The sequence below is a fragment of the Tetranychus urticae genome, chromosome 2 (assembly GCF_039701765.1).
Source record: "Tetranychus urticae isolate SD_2017Ah chromosome 2, NJAU_TeUrti_SD_1.0, whole genome shotgun sequence".
NCBI classification, from domain to species: Eukaryota; Metazoa; Arthropoda; class Arachnida; order Trombidiformes; family Tetranychidae; genus Tetranychus; species Tetranychus urticae.
In genome coordinates, this window is record NC_142959.1 from 12,911,160 (window position 1) to 12,933,569 (window position 22,410).

At 32.1% G+C, this 22,410-nt stretch overlaps 1 protein-coding gene and 5 long non-coding RNA genes across 10 annotated transcripts; 3 read left to right on the forward strand and 3 right to left on the reverse strand.

Annotated features, from left to right (window-relative positions):
• Window positions 1–165: 165 nt before the first annotated feature.
• On the reverse strand, window positions 166–3,944 carry LOC107370439 (uncharacterized). Of its 3 annotated transcripts, XR_016198953.1 has the most exons (7): window positions 3,461–3,939; window positions 3,130–3,320; window positions 1,886–2,038; window positions 1,579–1,727; window positions 1,389–1,503; window positions 736–995; window positions 166–406 (listed from the first exon to the last, which is right to left on the reverse strand). It is a non-coding gene; the product is annotated as an uncharacterized LOC107370439 (long non-coding RNA). The 3 variants fall into 3 exon arrangements; XR_016198952.1 differs by having other exon boundaries at window positions 736–1,503; window positions 1,817–2,038; window positions 3,461–3,944; XR_016198951.1 differs by having other exon boundaries at window positions 736–1,503; window positions 3,461–3,940.
• A 51-nt stretch (window positions 3,945–3,995) lies between these two features.
• Window positions 3,996–8,662, forward strand: LOC107370344 (uncharacterized). The gene is made up of 5 exons (XR_001570613.3): window positions 3,996–4,138; window positions 4,262–4,848; window positions 5,120–7,415; window positions 7,541–7,980; window positions 8,087–8,662. It is a non-coding gene; the product is annotated as an uncharacterized LOC107370344 (long non-coding RNA).
• Window positions 8,663–9,847: 1,185 nt separating this feature from the next.
• On the reverse strand, window positions 9,848–10,351 carry LOC112539152 (uncharacterized). The gene is made up of 3 exons (XR_003082798.2): window positions 10,213–10,351; window positions 10,092–10,145; window positions 9,848–9,989 (listed from the first exon to the last, which is right to left on the reverse strand). It is a non-coding gene; the product is annotated as an uncharacterized LOC112539152 (long non-coding RNA).
• Window positions 10,352–11,474: 1,123 nt separating this feature from the next.
• On the reverse strand, window positions 11,475–13,060 carry LOC107370461 (uncharacterized). 2 transcript variants are annotated; one of them, XR_001570635.3, is made up of 3 exons: window positions 12,546–13,060; window positions 12,196–12,390; window positions 11,475–12,079 (listed from the first exon to the last, which is right to left on the reverse strand). It is a non-coding gene; the product is annotated as an uncharacterized LOC107370461 (long non-coding RNA). The 2 variants fall into 2 exon arrangements; XR_003082797.2 differs by lacking the exon at window positions 12,546–13,060 and having other exon boundaries at window positions 12,196–12,451.
• Window positions 13,061–13,678: 618 nt separating this feature from the next.
• Window positions 13,679–15,578, forward strand: LOC107370449 (uncharacterized). 2 transcript variants are annotated; one of them, XR_016198580.1, is made up of 5 exons: window positions 13,679–14,080; window positions 14,375–14,418; window positions 14,480–14,595; window positions 14,803–14,973; window positions 15,054–15,578. It is a non-coding gene; the product is annotated as an uncharacterized LOC107370449 (long non-coding RNA). The 2 variants fall into 2 exon arrangements; XR_016198581.1 differs by having other exon boundaries at window positions 14,002–14,080; window positions 14,369–14,418.
• A 1,883-nt stretch (window positions 15,579–17,461) lies between these two features.
• Window positions 17,462–19,090, forward strand: LOC107360368 (uncharacterized). Its single transcript, XM_015927004.3, has 2 exons — window positions 17,462–17,876; window positions 18,352–19,090. Exons 1-2 carry the CDS (start codon window positions 17,620–17,622, stop codon window positions 19,031–19,033), a joined length of 939 nt encoding a protein of 312 aa, XP_015782490.2. The 5' UTR covers window positions 17,462–17,619; the 3' UTR covers window positions 19,034–19,090.
• Window positions 19,091–22,410: the final 3,320 nt, after the last annotated feature.

Genomic DNA, 22,410 nt, shown 5'->3' on the forward strand with positions numbered 1-22,410 from the left:
ATGTTTGCTGCTTTTTTGTTTTGTGAGACAAAAATGGTTTACCGTGAGAAATTAAGCCACAAAATTAACGCAATTGCATTCTTGATTAAATGAATTATCATCTTCATCATCAACATCATTTAACTAAACACAGGCAGACAATCAAAGTAAATTAAAAAGGATTCATTTCATGTATTAAAATCATCTTCTCACCAACCAAGAAAAAGTTTAACCTTTAATAAACAATTTTGGCAATTTGCATTTACAGTAACATTTAATGGAAGCATCTTTAAATCATCTTTAAACGTTCCCTGATTGTCATTAGTGTGATTACAATTTGAAGTTTATCATTGTGTGAGCCTCACAAATATACACACACAGCTAATCATGGTTATGATGATGAAGGAAGAGAAGAAGAAAAAAGATTCTGTACAAGAAAAAAGGTGAAGATTAACAACGTTTCTTGAATTGAAAATTGTTAAATTAACTAGAGTATATTTTGTCAAAGTATCTTCCTCTTAACATCATCTTCATTATCACTCGGCTCATCACTGCTCTACTCATGATGATTGTAAAATGTTTTATCATCATTCCCAGGTTTCCTATTTTGTTGTCTGTCAATAGGAAGAGTATGAAATGAAGAGGCAAAAAAGATACAAAATAAAGAGCAGCAAGATGATAATGATGATGGTGATGATGAAGGAAAATTAAGAATACTTTAGCAACTTTTCCCTGCAAAAAAAAGCCAAGCCTTACTTTTTTGTACACACACAATATTCACAGTAACCATCATCAGGTAAGACAATCAACAGAAGTCAAAACAACAACCCAATTCTTGCTACCACTTTTGTGCCCTTTAGCATTATTTTAACCTTTTTTGTGTGTCTTTCACTTTGCAGAGTCATCTTCATGGTAAGGCTCATTAAGTCACCTCATTTGGCAGCCGAAATCGAACCCTTGTCCAATCACAAATCCTTTTGTTTTCAATCTCTTCTGGTTACCATCGACTAGTTAGGCTTGATTATTGTAGCTCATTAGGTTGACAGTTATTGGACATTAACTTGACCATTTGTTTGATTCCAAGTCAGGTACATGTTTAACCATTTTTAACTTTCAACTCGTTTCGGTTGTTACTTCAGCTGATTTTTATGACTGTTTACTCTCTCACAGAAGGACAAGTGATTTGATTAAGATTTGATTTTGATAAGTTAATCAAGTTAATCAATTTTACCCTTGGAAACTATTTTTCTTTCGCAATTAAACATCTACATTGTGCTCATTTTAACAATTTTTTTATAACAATATTATCACTATTCGCATGTGAAACTTTGAATAATCTCCTGAAATTGTTACTTATGCTGAAACGAGTAGATTTAAAAATGGATAAAATGTTTCCCACTTTTGCTTACTTTCCAGGACAAAGTGACAATTTTAATTCTCTCTAATTAAGTTAATAAACAGCAAGAACAAGTTGAGTAAAGATGATCAAGATGAAAGGAAAGTTGAAATGTAAGTTACGAATCACTGCAAAAAGAAACAGGTAAGACAAAAAAAGGTAAAATTAGAGTTTAGCTTAAAATGGTAAACATTTGTTTTTACCTGTGATTATCTGGTTTTACTCACGACACTTTTTGCTTGCTATTAGTTATTGTATTCATTCCGAATCATTCATGGTACTTTTTGTTGTTGCTCCTGTCATTGTGAATGATGATGTTATTTGTAACTCTGTATAACCAAAGATATATTATCTAGAAAAAAAAGTAGAAGAAAAAAGAAATTAAAAAATATTCTTCATCGTCTTCATGTTAATTTGATTCTCATGACAAACAATTCTCACACTGATATCCACAAGTTTAATGAATTAAATCTCCACCTTCTCCATTTTTCTTCCTCTTCTTCAACTTACCTTTTATCACTATCCCTTTCCAAACTTATTTGATTGACAGAGAGAGAAACAGATTACACTTCATTGATCAAGTTAATCAATTTCATTGACAAATGTCTTCTCGAAACGAGTTTATGTTCAAACCTGGAAACTGGGTTTACAGAACTTAACAACCTGTAATTACCATTTAGTTAGCGTTATCATCACCATCAACTTGCTCACAATTAAATGTTTCAAAATTGGTTGAAAAATCTGAGAAAAAGTAGTCACTGAAATCTATTAATAACCATTCAAGCTGGCAATTTGAATTTCTATCAAATTGTCTGGTTGTTGGTTTACAATGCTAATGGTGAGAGTTGAAAATTAAAGATCAACAGTAAAATTATTAGACTCCGAAGTCAGCCGATCGAGTCAGCCAAGCAGTCGACTCGGGCTCCTGCGAGTCGAAGTTGAAATTTTTTTCAGCTGAGTCGGCTGAGTCGACTCTAGCTGGGGTCAACTCAGTCGATTTTTTTGTCGCATTTTCAACAAATAAACACCAACCACATGCTCTCCATGCTGTTTATATTTTACTTGAATTATTTACAGTGAGGTCTCTCTTAGTCTAACGCTTTCTTTAGTCTCTTAGTCTCTTACTTTTTTAGTTAAAAGCGTTAGACTAAGAGAGACCCTACTGTATTGTAATTCCATCAACCTTTGACACTCAAACTTTATCTTTTTACTAGTGTTGAGTCTTACTCTGAGTCGACTTGAGTCGACTTGAGTCGATTTATTGATGAGTCGATGGAGTCGACTCGAGTCGACTGCCAGTCGATTAAACGTCCAGTCAGTCAGTCGTTGAAAAAACGGCTGACTTCGGAGTCTAAAAATTATTCGTCTTTTGTGTTTCCGGTTTTTTGATGAACTTATCAGTCTAGAAACAAAAACAAAAAGCAAAACAAATTATTCAAAATATTGGCGTTTGCTTGTTTTTGTGATGATAAATGTTATTGACGTTTAATTTGACAGTTCATTCATTTTTGACACAAGTCAAACAGCAAAAAATTGAAGGGCAAGTTGATGATGATGATGATGGGATGGAGTAGGAGGAGGAAGAAGAGTGGATGGTTAGAATGAAGATTCCAACGACCGCCAGCGATACGGAGTAAAAAAAGGCCAAGATAATAAAATGAGTGATCTCTTGTGTGAAATGGCAGCAACAACTTCAAGTAATCCGAGAAAGACAAAGAGTTGGGCAAAAAAGGTATTTCCAGCAAATACGTAACATTAAGTCTTTCATCTATGATAACTGTATGTGGTCTTGATAATGATAAATATGATGTATGATATAAAACTCAATATTCCCAGCTACTGTAAAGATCAACCTCAACGTTTTGACCTGTCCTTGAAACGGATCAGTAAATCATCTTGGAGAAGAAAAAAAAGAATGATAAGAAAATAATAAGATGTCGTTGTCCTGAAAATAGAAGCAGAGGAGAGAGAAAAGAGCCAAAATTAATAGAAATCTACAAAGAATCAGGCTTGAAAAAGGTTACATGAAAGTTTTTTATGTTGTACACAGATTTTGAGGTTTGTTTGTCATAATTTTTTACTTACCTTACATATAAGATGAGATTACAAAGTGTTAGGTAAAATGCAATTGATCAACCTCTTTCTTACCGGGCTTCAACCGTCTTTCCAAGCTTTGTTACCATCTCAAGTATTATTTACTTATTTGCATGATAACAACAGAGGTAAGATGATGATGTTAGTGAAAAGTACAAGGAAGGTTCGATAAAAATTAATGATTCAAAGAAAGGTTGAAAGAAAGGAAGAGAGAGAGAAGAGGACAATTGTCAAGACAATTATCTTAAGCTTGTATTAAGGTGAGGCTATGGTGACACTCCTTGATTCGGTCCTTGGCAAACTGTTTCCCTTTCTTTTGTACCATATGTAAGCTAAGATGAAGACGAGTTGATCGAGAAGAGCAAAAAAAGAACATTTCGATGTTAATTTGTCTTCCAAAATTATTCAAGATCATTAATAATCAATTCAATTGAAAACTGGATAAAAACACGAGAAAAGTTAAATCGTCTGACACTTTTTTAATGTAAACAGCGCCATCTCTTAGGTAACTTTAGATTCAATGATTTTAGCTTTTTTTCTCGTTTATTTTTAAACTATTTTAATATTTTCATCTTTGAATTAATTTAATTAACCAAATGTAATCAAGTATTTTGTCCTGGCCATGTTAAGGTACCAAATTTTTGAATAACTGCGTGATTATTGTTTCAGGTTAGTGTTTATTATAAAGCTATTTTAGCCGTGTGACTTGAAGGCAATGTTATGTCAACAAAAATGCGTTGCATTACGCAAATTAGATGCTACTCTAAATTGTTTTATTTTTGACTTTTACAGGCGACTATTGTCAAATTAATCCTATTGGTGATGATTTTGTATACTTTTGACAATTCTGGAGATGGTTAAGAATAAAAAAGTCAAAGCAGGATGACAAATTGAATCAAGAGGAGCAAAAGATCCACATGAAAAAGATAAGAATCTTTGGAGGAGTGAAAAGTCAATAGAACGAATTTAATCCGGTCTTAAAGGTAATCATCAGGAAAAGATGGAGAGATACAGATTTATTAACATGGGACAAAGTCTGAGACAAGCATAGATAAACAAAGATGGAATAAAGAAAACAGTTAAATTACCGTGATTTGTTTGCTTTACAATGCAGATGACAGTTAAACAATTGGTTCCAATAATGGTTGACAACAGCAGCCCAGAATAGAGCTTTTTTCATTTCACAAAATTTCATCAGCTGAATTACAAGACCTAAAAACTGAAAAGTTAATTACATGCTCTATATTGATAAACCATTTTCAAATATTGTAAATAGTGAAAAGGTTGAATGGAATCGAGAAGTAAACCAAACATTGATACATCAATCAACACTGGAAAATGAGAAAAACCAAGTAAAAGCTGGACAATATTAATGATTGGTGAGTTGAAAACTGATTCAGTTTACATATTGAATCCCCCTAATTTAATTAATGATCCTTTTGATTGATTGTGTAAAGCTGATCAAAAGTGTAAATGCCAGACTTAACATTACATAAAAATTACACTTGTCCAGACTGTTTATCTTGCAGAAATTACATTTCATATTATTGTAACATCAATGATCAGTTATACTCTGTTTGTTGGTTTTATTTGCCCATTTCAACTTCAATCCAAGTCTTTCTTAATAATTAGTTTTAATTTTATTTACAGGATCATTACGTTTACTATCAATATTGGTTCCAAGGGCACTGAAATTGGCAAAGAGGAGAGATGAAAAACATTGAGGTTATTAAGGTGATGACAGACGCCATTTTGTCCAAGAAAAAAAGCAAGCTGAAACTCTGGCCTAAACATTTTTCAGTTTTTTTGCTGTTTATAATGTTTGAAGAGCTGTTAATAAAGTCAAATGGAAGAGATGATGAAGATAAAGTTAAAAAATGTGTTAATATTTTACAGCATCTCCAAGTTATTTCAGCTTCTTTACTTTCATCGTCATTATCATCAACAACAGCATCTTCTTCTCCTTCCTTCCGTCACAAAGCAGTTGACCTAATGTAATACAGTTGTCTTTTAATCACTGTTACACGCTCATCTTCATTACTAAGCTATGCGCATCACAAGTTACTCATAAGTTACTCACAAGTTTGGGATGCCGATGTAAAAAACGCGAGGATCAAGACTATGATAATGAAGATGAAGATGATCATCTTTACCTTATGGTTATTGCACTTCTTTATAATAGTTTCCGCTTTTAAAGATTAAGAAGCGAGCAGCAACAGCAAAAAAACGAGTCTTGCACTATTTAAGGCTCATTGAGTTAGATTTTTCATTGAGCTTTAAACAATCAATCACCCAGTTAATCTCTAATGGTTTCAATTCAGCTTATCAATTGACAACAGCGACAATGGAAGCCAATGGAAGCTACAAAAAAAACTTGGACTTGATAATGCTATACATCTTAGACTGTGATCCTAAATCAGTAGAGACTAATTAGCAGTTAATAAAAACTTGGTTGAAACATTTGGAATCAATCTGGAAATATTCATGGACTTTAAAGCTTCATCTCATCTTCGTGTGAAACGAGCGGATCAATTAACAGCCATTTAGTGCACCTTTTAACGCGCATTGACTTAGTTTGTCTTGACAAGATTAAAGGGTTAATCCTATTGTCCTTTTGACGGAAAATTAGAAAGCTAAAGGAATTGGAAAGGAACCGCATTTTCCAATGAATTGGATTTTAGGCTCAAATCCGACAGTCTTACCGTCAACAACAATTTAACGGCCACGAATATCGATAATATCAATGATAATTTCATCATCTTTAAATCTATCTGTTTTCATGAAGCAAACGCGGAAACAAGCTGGACAATGTGCTTCTCTAAATGAACGTGTGAATTATCCTGTTTTGTGTTATTAACAATAACCATAAATTTGCTTCAGCCCACAAAAACAATTGTAAAACTGCAAGCCTTTGTGACAGTATAACACTTACTTAAATCTTGATAAGTTACGTGATTTGCTGTACAAATTTAAAGCTTTAAAAAGTTTGCTTTTTCGGTTAATCAAACAATTGAGCATATTTCTATCCATGATATTGAGGTTAGATCTTTTCATTGTATCTCTGATAGGTTTGTGTGTTATTCATCTATTCCTGGATTGAAAGTACAATTAGATGAGAAGTTAACTCATACTGTTTGTAATATGAAACAATGTTGAAACCTTTTTACATAATTTATGGCAACTTTTCATGTTTCATTGACCATAAACAAGAGGAAGATCAGGTGATAAAAAGATGTTGGTTATTAATATATATCTACAATTGTTTAAAGTTTTAATGTTGGATCCCAAAAAATGAGTTACAAGTTGACTGTCAAGTTAAGGTGTTATTACAGTTGTGAGTCAAATGATTTACCTTACAAATCATTGATGGTCGCGCCAAATGATATCAAATTTCCTTCAACCTGACAAAACACACCAAAAATAAAGTATCAAATCCATGCTAAGCCAAGATTGAATAACCTGTCCATCATAAAGTACATAATCAAGCAAATAACCGGCAGAGGATGAAATATTCAACGAAAACCAATTTGTACTCCTTAAATTTCAAAGCCAGGAATTAAAAAGAAGCAAAAATTAATTCAAAAAAGTAAAAATTTTCAATGTGAAAATGGAAACCTACAAACAACGGCAAAAATATCACCATTTACATGAAAAGGAAGCTGTAAAAAGTAATACAAAAACTGCAGTAAAATGGTGAAAAAAGATGCAAAAAAAGATGAGGAAGAAGACAAAGGACAAGTCCAATTACAAAAAATATCAAGCTTAATGATTAAAGGAATGGCTAATTTTTAATGTCAATTGCGTGCTAAAAGAAATGTTTACTTTCACTTTCATCATAATCGTCTTCATCATCATCCCTGTCTCTCTGAAGATGCAAATATCATGGACTATTCCCATTGAATATAAATCAATTAATTGTCTATTAAAGCTAGGGATGAGCAATCAAGTGAGATAAATTGAATAGAGTAAAATGAAAATCAAAAGACTGAAAGAAAAAATCTTGATAATCTTTTCTCGTTTTTTTTTCTCAAACTTATTTTTTCTCACTTGAATTTCGATGGAAAAACAAAGAAAGAGAAGCCAGAAAGAGAGATGATAACCATGCATAACGATCATCCAAAACATCATCATCCTCATGTACATAGTTAACAGATGACTTGCCTCAAGTACCAACTCCAAAGGATACAAACATTTACCTCAAAAATCCCAAGCAAGAAAGAGTAAGATGATAATGATGAAAGGATGATGAAGGCGATCTGAACGAAACCGTATTCCGTCTGGATTTATTGTCGTCCCTTCGTGTCCTCTGGTTTTGTTTTCATTCTCAATTATCTTCTACTTTTTGGCCCTTTTTACCTTATTTTGTTAAACCATTTCCTTACTAATTTCTCATCTCTCAATCTTACCTTTTGTTGAGTGAAACAACAAAAAAACCATGTGAATACGTGAAACTCTAGATACATGTTTTAATGTTGATCATCAAAAATGATTCTTACTCTCTCCAAGTTCAGGTAAGTTGCTATACGAAGGACACATAAGCAACCTCTTTGGGCTGGGCTCTTTCGATATGCTTCGATAAGTTTACACCTAACAATTTTTTACCTTTAACTTTCTCAGGGACAACATAATGTACCTTTAAAGCCTCCTGAAGTGAGATGAGAGAGACAAGATTGAAGACGAAGATGATGATCAAATGGTAAGGAGTCAATGTCAACGTCTTAAGAGTGCTCTCGTCTTCCGTTCGTCTTCAACTTCACCTCATGGGAACTTTGCTATTCCCTTGATAATGATAAAGATGATTATAATGACGATAATGTTGTTGTTTCAATCAAAAAGGTGGACCTAAACTAATAAGTTACACTTTCAGTGGCTTTACTCTGGACATCATTTGTAAACCCTTTTCTTGTCAAACCTTTGTATCGATATCCTTAATTGATGATCATCTTGTTGTCTGTCCAGGTCAATTAGCGCTTGTCTATGAATGTCACCGTCATTAGTAACCAGAATGGATTGAAATTTTGAAGACAAAAGCAACTGATCCATTGTAACACAGGTAAACACAGGGAAAAATGTGAACATTTGAAAAGTAGCCATTGGGATGAACCCCATCAAGACCTTGAATCTTGACTCAGGGTGTGCCTAGTCTTGATTATTTATGATTTAATTATAATTAAAATTGGCCACAAAAATGAATTTTTAAATTGTCTCAAATAACTTTGCCTTCATTTACATGTTCACATGACTTAACCAACCATTGAGCATTTCGTGTTAAAATTAAAAGCCATTAAAATTTATCTTAGTTAATCTAATTGTTGGCTGGCAAAAAAAGGTCAATTATAAAGGAAAATGTGTTTTAACATTTGCTTTTCATCATATGGTTTCCAGTGTAAGTTTGCAGATGAAACAAATGATTTTAGAAAAGTTTAATTAAACTAATTTCGCCTTTTCCCAATTAAACATGATCAAAGTAGATCAAAACCTTCAATGTTTACCGGTTCAAAGGTAAAAGGTTAAAAGGTGTGGTTAAACATAATTTTTGAAGCTTAAAACCAAATGTTGATTAACGGGCAACAAAACATAATAATACTCTTCTCATATCAAGCTCAAAATTGAATTAAACTCGTTCAAGATGAACATTTTTTGATCTGTTTAAGGTACAAAATTATCAATGAAAATGTTTACTTCAATTGATGGAAAGATGATTGAAGAGGAAAACGCCTAACCATAAGCTGATCATGCGATACCGTATTTTGATTTGCATCTTTACTCCTTATTTTAATATCTCAATGTTTAATCAACTCTAAATAATAGCTCTCCATGAGCCTAAAATGACCATAAGATAACCTTTCAACTGTTACCTTTAGTTGCTCTGTTATCCATTAAATTGAAGCCAAAATATATTTTAAAATCTTCTCAGTGATTCATCTTTAGGGTCATTGAGTTAATAATTTATTATCATTGCTATCGTAAGCTGACCATGCCCTTTGTTTTCAATTTTGTATTCATTTATTAAAGAGTACAAATAATGTTAACTGATTGTGATAATTTTGAAAATTAGCAGAAAACTGTTGAACTCAATTTAGACGGGCGATTGTTACAATTATCACAATTTTAAACAATAAAATAACGGTTAGACTTTTACTCTTGCTTTAATTTTGGCCTTTAATTACTTTCATCTTATCATGATGACCAATTTAGCGGTGAACACACAAAATGTATGTCCAGTGTAAGAAGTCCAACCAAGTTGCTCTCATGATTGTGATTAGTTTGTTGGTCAAAAGTAAAGAAAAAGGTCAACAATTAAAATAACCTGCGGCTAACCGGTCACTTAACTGGTGATGAAGATGATGGCGATGATGAGAAAGATGAGAGGTAAATGTGTCATTAAAGAGTTGAACAAAATTCAGATGATGATGAAGATTGTCTTCAATCTTTCTTCTTCTTCTTCATCTTTGTCTCTAATATTCAACTGTTAATTAGACGATAATCTTACTCTCTCACACGGTCAAGTAGCAATGACCTGCGAACAAACAAGAAAATAAAAATTAATTTAATTCTCGCTAATTGTGCTCATCTTCATCTGGCCAAGTGAAAAGTGTCATTAAATTGAATTAAATCTTACCATTAATCAAAAGGAAAAGCGGATTATCATCTTTCATTTCACAAAATTTCATGTCTATCAAAATAAAAACAAACGTAAAGTAAAACAATAAAAGGGAAAAATATAAAAATTTTATTCTTACCTTCAATCAGTTTATGGTTGTCATTGTTAATTGTCAATCTTAGCCTTTCCTTTCACCTCACATAACCAGTTTACAATTTAAGTAATTTAATTAACAAGGTTAAGAGGTTAAATTGTTTACATAAAGAAACACACAAACATTAATTGATGTAAATAGATGTATCTTTGTAAGTTTTGTTTACAAAAAACATGGAAAGCAAAGCAACCGAATCTTGAAAATAGAACCCATTTTTTGGGTACTTTTTGCATGTCTATTCGCAGATACCAGTTTCAAGTGTGTTATTCAACGTTGAGAAAGTATTTCAGAGCAATAACCAGTTGATTTTAACCATTAATTTTCATTTACTTTCAAAAGCTTTGATTAAGACAATTTATTGATACTATTTATGAGTTTCATTTAGCCTTGTTACAGGAATGAAAATACTGTTAATCTCAACGGTTATACTCCAGCGGTTCAGGTCAAAAATCTTGAATGTTCTTTTTCTGGTTTTTTGTTTTTGTTCCGTCATAATTTTTACATGTCACATTTTGGGCCAATTCAGTGATCTATGTAAAGCAGGTTAAATGTTTAATATTTCAAGCGGTTTCCATATTCACAGGCATAACATTCAAAGTCCCAGACTTATGATCATTGCCCAGACACGAAAAACTTAAAAATAAACTATTTGATTAAAACATTAGGATGGGAATGTGATTATAATTTGTAACTTATTAAAACTCAAATAAAATATTCAACTTGAATGAAATTGAAACCAGAAAATTGTCTAATTTTGTTACTTATAGCGTCATCTGTTGAGTGCGAAAGACACTAATTACAATTGATTGAATTTACACAGATTTTGTCGCCATCTGCCGTAATATTTTTGCAAATTGTAACTAACAACTCATTTTTGTGATTGAGTTTTAATTTTTTCAATTGCTGTTCCATTCTAATTTTTACGTTGGCACAATTGTACAGAATTTCTCCCTTAATTGCTGTCTTTCTCTTGATATTGTCTGTGCTGTAGGCTTTCTGCAAAGATGTAACGTATTTTGTTTTGGTAACGACAACGTATTTTGATAAACTTTGATTAGTGACTCGGTGATCTCCAAGATGATGAAGATTTGAGTTATTTAATAAACTCGGAGGTGAGAAAAGTTCTTATCATTTTTACAATTTTATGAGATTTCTACGAAAGATTTTTGGATTTAGACACAACTTACAAGCTGTGTGTTTTGTAAAATAAAATATTTGCTGACAACATTTAATTGGTGTACAAGAACTTAATTCTTAGAAATTTACGTTTATTTCATGTTCTTTTAGTATAAGCCATTTTCAAGAATAGTTCAACTAAATAATTTGATATGATTGTATACAAACCTAATCTGAGTAAAAATCTCCATGCACTTATAAAAGAACAAGATGAATCTCTATAATTTGATTGTTTTAAATTTGGATTACAGGTTACTCTTCGTCAATTGGCATTTGCTCGAGAAGAAGTTCAAGGAAGAAAATGGATGCAACTTGAAGTGGAAGATTTATGATGAAAGCAAAAAACGAGTAAAGATTAGCGCCTCGATACTGTTCTTTCCCATCAGGATCCGTACCGATGACAAAGATGAAATAAATTAAACTCAAACCGATAATCACTTGTCCAATGATGAGCAACATACGGATATAACGAAGAACCTCAGCCCATTCACGATACAGAGAGACCAAGAACAACGGTAAAATAATAAGATGACCAATTGAATACCAAAGGTACCGATAAGCAGCAAAGGGCCATATTAAAACAAAAAAGCTGATTACTTGCAGAAGTAAGTTGATGGCCGCCAGAACAATTAACTTTTCCTTTAAACATTGTTCTGTTTCCCTCCATTTGGAGCAACTAAATTGTTAGATTGACACAACAAGACACAAAATTAATCATCACTATCAACCCAAGGAACGTCCAACAATAAAACAATTTGGATTCAAAGGAAAAGACGATTACTGATTACTTACTCAAAAAGGATTGAAAGTCGATTGAGCATCATTCAACACTGAATGAACTTGACCAATATCAAACAATTAGGTTAAAATTTTAACCAACACAATATTAAGATGACAGTTAAACGATGTAAAAATATGGCCACTAAACGTTCAAAGCAGTTTTATGTTGGTGAAGGTTTGCCAGTTTACCTTAAATGTAAATGTTAACTATTGTGTGAAGTTGTAAATCAAAAAGTGAGAAAGCAAATTGAAAATGAAGTTGGAGCAAAGTAGAGAGTAAGTTTGAGAATCAATGAGAAGCATTAAATTTAAAAATTAACTAATAATTGTAGATAAATCATAAAAGGAAAACAATGGTTTACCTTGATTGTATTTTATCTCACAAGGGGCTCAGTATGTTAACCATTTTGTATTTGGGTTGAATCTGGTTTCAATAAACATCATCACCTCCATTAGCATTGTTATGTTTGCAATTGTTTGAAAATTGTTGTTATGTTTGGTTGGCTTTCAATTTACGTCCAGTTGATTATTAGAGTTGATTGTTAATTATCCTTGGAGATGAGACTGTTAATTGTCCAAGACAACACTGGAGTAAACAAATTAGCGTAAACTTTGCTAGACATTTGTCACCAGAATGTGAATTTTACTGCTAACCATTTACCAATAATAAGCTAATTGAATCAATCAACACTCAAATAAACTTGATTCCAATCTAGACAGTTTGTCAAAATATTGTAAGATCTTGATCAAATGTGACTTGAGCCCAATGAATCAAGTCAGTCTAACGAGATTATAAATACATTTATTTCAAGTACGATTCAGCTTATGAATGAATAAACTCAGATTCAGGATTGAACATTAATTACAACTGTAAGAAGGTGATAAAAGAAATGAAAAGACTGTGAGGTCTGTTGGCAAAGCTTATTACGGTAATTTGAAACAGTTTACATTTACAACAATAACTGGAATCAGAAGAAACAAAATCATGCAAAAGGAGCAACAATTCAATTTTGGATTAAAGCCAAGCAATGTTGATTCATCTTGAGTTACAGATCTTAACCGAATCAATTTGGGTGGTTTCATGCATTCACTGAAACTGTCCATTAGATTGTTTTTATCCCAAAATTCAATTTTAACCATTATTCTGATAGATTTTTCAATATTAATCTTGATCGTTTACAAATAAAAATACAATTGAATTTTGAATCTGTGAAACAATTCTTGATTATGCACTTTAAAGATTAGCCATGGCAGTTGATGTCAAAATCGATCAGTGATTAACTTGAAATGATTAGTTTTCCTGTTTTTTTCTGTTCCGTTATTGTTCGAGTTATTGTTAATCAATCAATCGCAGCTTCGACTATTTCAATAGATTCAAAAGAGTGTCCAGAATAATAATGTTACCATGATAACCAGAAAGCGATGTTACCCATTAATGTTACCAATCGATATTCCAGTTACCCAAGAATGCGCAGTTCAACCCATTTCCAATACAAATCCTTTTTAGACGTAACTTACCATTTGCAAAATATGATATAATAACAATTTAATCGTTGTGTAATTCACATTTGTTAACAGCCGAATTAATAGATCAACAGTTTACCATGAAATTCAAATTTACTGATTCTTACAGTTTACTCGTCTTGTGATGGTGACTCCTAAGATATAGAGTCATTCGTAATAGAGCTTCAATGGATTTACAAGTGTTTTTGTTTTTTTAATATAACAGAATCAGCAATTTTTGTATATTTTTTGTTCGTCTAAAGTTATAATTAATTCACCTAATTTTTATCTATGCTGGTTAACAGACGGCAATAAATTAATCATCAGCAGTGTTAAACTCAATGAATTTAATGAAAATAAACCGCGTTCAACCGAGTCAGCAAAATAGTCCAAGGTAAGTTTAAAATGAATTTTTTATCCAAATCTTCATCAATATTCATTCTGTTAGCCACCAATAACCTGTTATTTTCAGCCTACAGCCGATTTCAATAAAATTTATTTACTTCTGGCGACTGAACAGAACATGATTATAACATGATAATGCGACTCATCTTTGAAATGAATCACATGTTTATGTTTAATGTTCATGTCTATATTTTACTTTAAGGGTTGACATTGGTGAATATTGTTGATGTTTATTCTCGATGTACATTTTTACTAATATTGTTCCTTCGCACTTTTCATACAGATATTGTACAAATTAGATGTTATAGCTTTTAATTTGCCAGCCAGGTAAGTTGATCTTTTAAAAATCAATCAACATTTCTAATTCTCTTTTCCTTTTCCTCTTCAGTTCAATGGGTCTTCCAAAATCTACTACATTTAGTGCTGTTCACAGGCATTTTTGGTTCAATTTTCAGTTTATAATTCTGCTTATTGGTTTTATAATGCTAATACATCTAAAATCTGGTATTTATAATTTATATTTTCACAGTTTGTGATAGTATATGTTTGATTACATGAATTGCGATGTACAAAAAGTTAAGGTTTAGTTTATTTTATCTATTATTTTATTTATACTTCTTGACTTTTGTTCCATGTAATCATCATATACTCAATGTAGTTGATTAACTGCTAAATTTTCTAATGATCATTATTTGTTTATTATTTCTATAGCCTACGGAATAAGCTGTTTTAGCTGCTCAAGTCGCAATTTAACTCATTCACCTTGCCATGATCCATTTCATCCTGCAAATGTTACTTATATCCAGCATTGTAAAGTAGGAAAAGAAAGACATATTGGACAGTTTCCAGCCAATTTTTGTATTAAAGTTAAAGGTCGAAGCGGTAAGCTCAATTGTAACGTGCTTTCGTAACGTAATTTCAATCCTAGTATAATGACTAATTACATTTCATATCCTTTACAGATAAAACAAACGAAGAATTAGTTATTCGCACTTGTTCAATTGAAAACATGGATAACCAATGTGGTACTTTTAAATTTGATGGCGAAACGTTGGCCGGTTGTATATTAACATGCTCAGCTGATGGATGTAACAACTCTTCGAGACTTAAATTATCCTTACCAATCCTCTTGATTCTTCCAATAATTTGGTTTCTATGTTAATAACAATATTAACAATCGATGGACCATTCAAAGAGCCAAACCTCTGCAAACACAAAGCTGGACAAAATAAACGCTATCAAATAGGTTGACAATATCGCAATTGTAAATTACCACTTCAATTGAAAAAAGCACAATTGTATTACTAAATACAATCGGACGCTTTGGTGGCAATTGAAGACAAACAAACAAATCAATAAGTCAATGAGAGACAACTCTAGTTCAGCTGATTGTGTTGTGCAAAAATTATTATAACCTGACATTAAATGTTATGTATTACATGAATCTCAATTATATTGAAATAAATATTCAATTTTAATGTTTGAAACTGCTGATAACCGATGAAAATGTTTCACATAACACACATTATCAATGTTAATACTGTAAACAAAAGGTTAAACACTATTTACTTGGCAAGCTAAATGTTTAGCCAAAAGTTGCTATAATCATTTTGCTCATCACTTAAGGCTTGAAAATAACAGAATCTTATTATAGCAATGTCACTGTTTATCAACAATTAACACCTTTGTTTTCAACTAATGAGAGGCAAAATTTGCATTTGTTGATGGGTCACCAAACAACCGGAAAGATTATCATCATTTTCATCAGTCAACTGAGCGCATAATGAAGATGAAAATGTTGATGAGAAGATGATTGTTGATCTTGCCTTTCACGATCATCATCACCATCAACCCAGGAAGCGGGCAAGACCAAAGGCCCGACCATTGTGATTCATTTCCAAATAGTGACCTGAAAACAAAAGTAAATCTGTTTAATGTTATCCAACACTGCATATATGCATATTAAGGTTAATTATATTTGTCTGTTTACAACAAAATAGTTTCAAATTTTCTCGGCAAAAAAAGTCAACAAATAAAGCACAAGAATGAACAAAATAAATGTTAGCTTTTCTTGCTCATCATTTGACACACAAAAAAAAGTAGCAAAAATTTTATAAATCAAAAAGCTTTTCTTTGAGTTTCATATTGCAACTTTACATCTTTATTCAAATCTCTCCTCATTTCCTGCTATTTTTGGCCCAATATCATTATTTTAAACTATTTTGTATTAGACTATTATTAACAAGACAATCATTGAAACTAAAATATAAATTGAAACGCTTAAGGTTAACTCAATACCCAACATTTAACGAGCAAAATGTTTATCAGGATCAAATCACCTCAAAACTTGTCTCTATTATAATCAAGACTCTGCTATTTCAATCACAAAGGTTGGGATTTCAATATCAACAATTTCAATAGATCGGACTTGTTGAAAGGTTGAGCTAAAGCTTGTTTCAAGATGACCTTTCAACTGAAGCCATCAACAGTAGCTTTCAACTTTTAATATAAATTATGTAAAAGGATTGAAATTACTTGATATTAAATATACAGTCAAGGAGATAGCTTTGGTCTGTTGAATAGCAATGATGGAAGCTCACGAAATTTGTACAATTTAAAGATTTGAGTTTTGTTCGTTTCTATTGTACAATTGTATTATTATTATGATCATTATTAATATGAATGCTGCCAAGATTGTCTTTTGTCTTGGAGTTTAGGATAAGATTAGATTAAGAAGTTAAACAATCCTCATCTAGTTTGGTGGCATTTTGATGAGCAACTCAAAGGTAATTTGAAACTGTCTTGAAGAGTAATCCTCGACTAAAGTAAAATGTTATTAACATGGAAGAGAAACAAAACAATAAAAGTACAATTGTTGGATAAATTGTGATACAAATGAAATTTTATCCAGTCAATCACGTACTCAATGATCTTGCTCATCATCATCATCATCATGCTATTCCCTATCATCATCATCATCACCATCATTGATTAGGCATATTTTAAAGTTGAATTTGAGTTCAACTAGAGAAACTTGATTCAAGTAAAGATTTCATTTCGATTGTCTCAAGACCAAAGTGAGATGAAGAAAGATGAACATTCTCGTCTTTTTGTTCATGTTTGTTGCTAAAATTATGATTATCAAGGTAGAGTGAGAATGAAGATGAGCAAGAAAAGGATCACTCGAAAAGGACGAATGTTCACTCTATTCTTTAGCCAAGACATTCTCATCGGCTCACTTTCGTTATCTTTTCCTTTCGTCATTTTCTCATCATCATTATCATCATCTTTCATCCTCTTCTTTCGCACAAAGATCTCTTTGTTTTCATTTTAGGTGCTTCATTTACTCTCATCATCTTCATCATCTGTTATCCTCTTCTCACTCTTCATCTTCAATTCTCATTCAATTTTACGAAAAGTTTCTAGACTAACCTTCTGATTGTACAAAATAAAAAAGTCAACTCAACTTTTCCATCGACTTTTCAATAAAGTAAACGCTTGCATAGCAAAGTCAGCCTCAATCACACAATGTCTGAACCCTTAACCACTCAAATGTCCAACAATGAATCACAGATGAATAAGGTGCAAAGCGGTCAAACTGATTCATCCAACGGAATTAAGCGACTCTTGAGGACTCCTAAATGTGCTCGATGTCGAAACCATGGAGTTGTTTCGTGTTTAAAAGGTCACAAAAAGTATTGCCGTTGGAAGGAATGTGATTGTCCAAACTGTCTAATTGTACTTGAACGGCAGAAAGTAATGGCTGCTCAAGTTGCTCTCAGAAGGTAAGTAAAATTAATTACTTGAAGATGCTTTACAATTGAATCAAAATATAATTTGCTAAACCCTTTAAAACAGATTCTCATTTAAATTGAATCTTAATACAAACTTTTTGAAAGACGATCTAACAAGAACTTTTTGATTAGTCGACTTAACCTTTTATTTTGTTTCCAACTACAATTAAGCTCGTTAGAGTCTACAGTTAGAGCTACTACAGCCTTGCGATGACAATGTCACTAATTGTGTTTAATTGTTTCTTTCAAAAAAATCGATCAAAAGTTTAAATAGTGAATGTTAATGAAAGTGAAAATATGATCAACAAAATTGTTGCATTCGTCCTTTTCTGGTCTCTCGGAGTTTGAGTTACTTTTGAACAAAATCTTTTGTTGCGTTGATCGCTTTGATGTTTCGTTCATTTGCTCCAATTGTCTCAAACACTTGACTATATCTAATTGAACATTCATTTCGATATTTTTGCAGGCATCAAATTTCTCGTGAATCGGGTAAAATCATCAACAGACCAGGATATTTTGGTAAACCGAGGGACAATTTGACTGAAGAAGATTTAATTAAGCAAAAGAAGGTTTATCAACGCCATTTAAGGGCGCTTCAACGAGTTTTAAGAAGCGAAATGTTGACTGCAGCAAAATCTTGCAGCAATTCAGTTGACTTAGGAGAGGATGGCTCATCCATTTCCAGGTTAATCCGAAGAAGAAAATATTTTGGTACAGATTTTCCAGATGTAACTCTTTCAACTTCAACAAATCAAAGTTCTGATAAAATTGACAGCCAACTCAATAATTTAACACTCTTGTCTTCATCTTCATCTCCTTCATCGTTGCCGTCATCGCCTTCTTCCTCTTCGCCATCAACTTCATCATCATCATCATTCCGATTTAATGCTTGTCCAAACTTTTCCACCCAAATTGATGAAACTTTCTTATCGGGTTCGTGTGTAACTGATAATTTCCTTTCATGTTCAAATTCAGCCTCAGATGGGGATAACAAGAGTCATCAGATAGTCTCAAATATATTCAAACTACCAACTGTACCTTTACTTATCCATAATCATACATTTACCGGAAAATCTTGGATGCAGTCTAGAAGCCCATATGTATCGAAAAAATTCAGTTCATTTACTGTCCAAGAACTGCTTAGTTGAAGTTGTGTAACGAAAATTCTGTAAAAACTTAATATCAATAAACTGATGGTGTCTAAATCTTGTTCTAGTGATTTTCTCAACCTCTTATAGAAAAGTGAGAGAGAAATTATTACAGTCATTGAGATAATGCACTCATTTTTCAATGGTTACTATTAAGGAGGAGTTCGAAGTTCGTCGAATTTCGATTCAATCTTTATGATTGTCAATTGACTTGATTCAATTTTCTATCGTGGAAATATCAACTAAAAGACTGGTGAAATCAGTTTAAGCAGCATTTAGCATTTCATTTCAAATTTGATCCATTAAGATTGAAAATTATGTAACCAAAGAATTGTGAAAATAAGCTGTTCCCAGTTCGATGCATTATCTCAATGGTGACTAAAATACCGAATGTTTTTTTTCAGTCAATAAAAATTTCGCACCAAGAAAATTACTTCAAATGTTAGTTAGGGTTCAAATAATGAAGTGAACTCGAATCAATTTGATTGTTGATTTTAAAGTTCCTCAATCTGACAAAGCTTATAGTTCGAATATGAGGTCTATACCATTAACCGTTCGTGAGTTATGACTGCAAACATACGTGAAATAAAAAAATTTGTTGTTTTTGTTATTGCAACTCTGAAATAGTATATATTCAGGTTCAAATGTTATCAAATTATGCATTCACATTGCAGCTTCAGTTTTATTGTCGAGTCAAAAAATAGATATGAAGAGTATAACGATCCAACAAAAGTTCGAAAAAGGCCGATTAGCGATTAGTTGACTCGATATAACAAAGGCCAGGGAACTGGAGCCAGCGTTGAAGGATATTCAATACCGATTGGAGCTTTATATACATAAGGTTGATAACGAACGGTTCATCGGGAGCCAAATATGGATACTGTTGAGCTATCTGAGACCTTAAACTTTCAGAATTAACTATTGGTTGGTAAATCTGTTTAACTAGATGGGTAGCAGATTGAACCACCCTAAGTCCGAACGCACAAGGTTATTCAATGTCAATTCTTTATTTGACCTCTAATTGACATTGGACTGCCATTTTCTGGTACCGCAAAAATTTTCAGATCGGTTAATGTGAGTCACATGTTCATAACTCATACTGACCAAAGTATATGAGTGATTCCATATGCTCGTTAATCATTCTTTCTTATTCATTGACCATCTCATTTCACTTCATCAAATGTTTGCAGCTCTTTCGTCAACTTGACTGTCGAGGCACTAAAGACATTTGTACCGTGAAAGCAGAAGACCACAAAAATTATATTAATGTGCAATCACTTTGGATCGTCTCAGCCTCTGATTCTCGTAGTATCCTCAATGTTAACTTCGAAGCGAAATAAATCATCGATTCAAAGCTACTAACACTTTTTGTGTGTTATGGGAACGGAAAATCACCTTTTATGTTTGATATCTCATGTTCAAGCTTCTTTGATATAAGAGAGAACATTTACCATTCAATCAACGCTCAAGTTCATTCAAGATCAGCTCCTTATTTGACCTCTAATTGACCTTTGAAGATCATTTGCTAAGTAAACAATCTTTTTTAGATAAGTTAATGTTAGTGACATGTTCATAACTCTTACCGTTGGAAAGATAACTGAATTCTTCTGAATCAACTAAAAGGCAAGGAAGCACATCTTTAAGGTAGCATGAGTTACGAACATCTTACAAAAAATAGCTGATCTGAAAAAGTTCGCCCTCTCAGAAAATGATCTCAAAGTTCAATAAGAGGTCAAATAACGATCGCGAATGACCTTGAGCGTACGAGCCTATGGTTGCTCAATCTGCGAAAGCTCATGGTTCAAGTCTGAGGTATCGCTGCATAAACCGTTCGTTAGTTATGCTTGCAAACAGGTGTAAAATAAAAAAAACGCCCGGTATTTCTAGATTTCTATCTCTGAATCACTTTCATTCAGTTCAGCCGAACACGATGTAGCCAGTCGCTTGATGATGCTATTGTTTTTCCTAATTATGAATTATTAAAATAAACGTCTAACACGACAAAGAGAAAAGGTTATCTAGTCTAGTCTATGTTTTAAATACACAGAAAATTTCATTCTTAAAAAATTTGATTCACGTTAGATCAACAAATGGACTACTTTGATTGTCACGTTCTCTACAGTAGGACATTTTCAAATCTTGATTTAGTCTGACAAACTTTTTGTGACTTTATGGCTGTTCAAAACAATATGTTCAAATAATTTCTTCTCGATTCTAATTAACTAATTTATTTCTTAAATTCATAATGGAAGGCCAGAAAAAATATCTGGCTCCTCCATTTGTTTATATGAACTTATGATCTATCAGAATATGGTTTCATTACTAGAAAAATTCAACCGAAAAGTTGTTAAAAATCAATAAAGTTTATAAAAAAGGTCAACAGATGCCAGCAGCAAACTCATTTACAACATTTAGAAAGAGACTTATTTTCACCACAGCTCACCAGATGGCAACTTCATCGCTGAAAATGCGTCCATTGATTAATTGCATTAAATTTGATTCAGTGAAAATCAATAAGTTAAACTAATTTTATAAGTAATCTAAAATTCGATTGAAATCCATTATATTAGCAACTGAATAAGAGCAAAGATGAGCTATTTTTGGCGTATAATTATTTCCTGAAACAAGAACAAATAAAAATGAAAAGTTTATCCAATCGTTAGTTAAATATCATCCAAATAGTAATTCATAACCAAGCAAAGAGTAAGAAGTTAAAAGAGTTTAAATTTTCATTTTTTTGTTAAGAGATGACACTAAAACATTAATGGTGCTAATTGTCCACAATTTATGTGTGTATGTTTATGTGTTTAATTTCTTTTAATTAGTGCTTATTCCTCACAATTTAATTAAAATCATTAATTCTTTAGCATCGCTAACATATCTTATACTTAAATCTTTGCAGGCAAGTCTGCATAAAAACTATTCATCAACTAAAGCAATTGATGATTAAATGTTGAATGAAAACGTAATGACAAAGAAAATTAAAAAATGCTTAATGGATTGTAATTTAAACCAAATGAAGACACAAAAATAGCTATTAATTGACTCGTTTATACATAAATGCTCTAACAATTAATGGGTAAAATCGTTAGCAAAAGTTGATTGAATGCTTGATGCAATTCAATGAAAACTCGCAATGGTACATGTAATGACAATGAAAAGAATGGAAAGTCTGGTGCAAAAATAAGATGATGAAAAAAATGGAATCAAAAAAATGATGAGAAAATATGATGAAAAGAAGACGAAGAAAAAAAACAGTTTTTTTCTTCTATGGAAAGTGAGAAATGAGTTTTTCGAATCCGCCATTTTATGATGAAGATTAGAATGATGAGAATGATGAAAAAAGAAAGAAAAAGCTGAACAAGTGAAAGCAAAAG

Coding starts and splice junctions, on each gene's coding strand:
- LOC107360368 (XM_015927004.3), top strand. CDS start 17,620: ATGTCTGAACCCTTAACCACTCAAATGTCCAACAATGAATCACAGATG. Junction 17,877..18,351: donor GCTCAAGTTGCTCTCAGAAG/GTAAGTAAAATT, acceptor ATATTTTTGCAG/GCATCAAATTTCTCGTGAAT.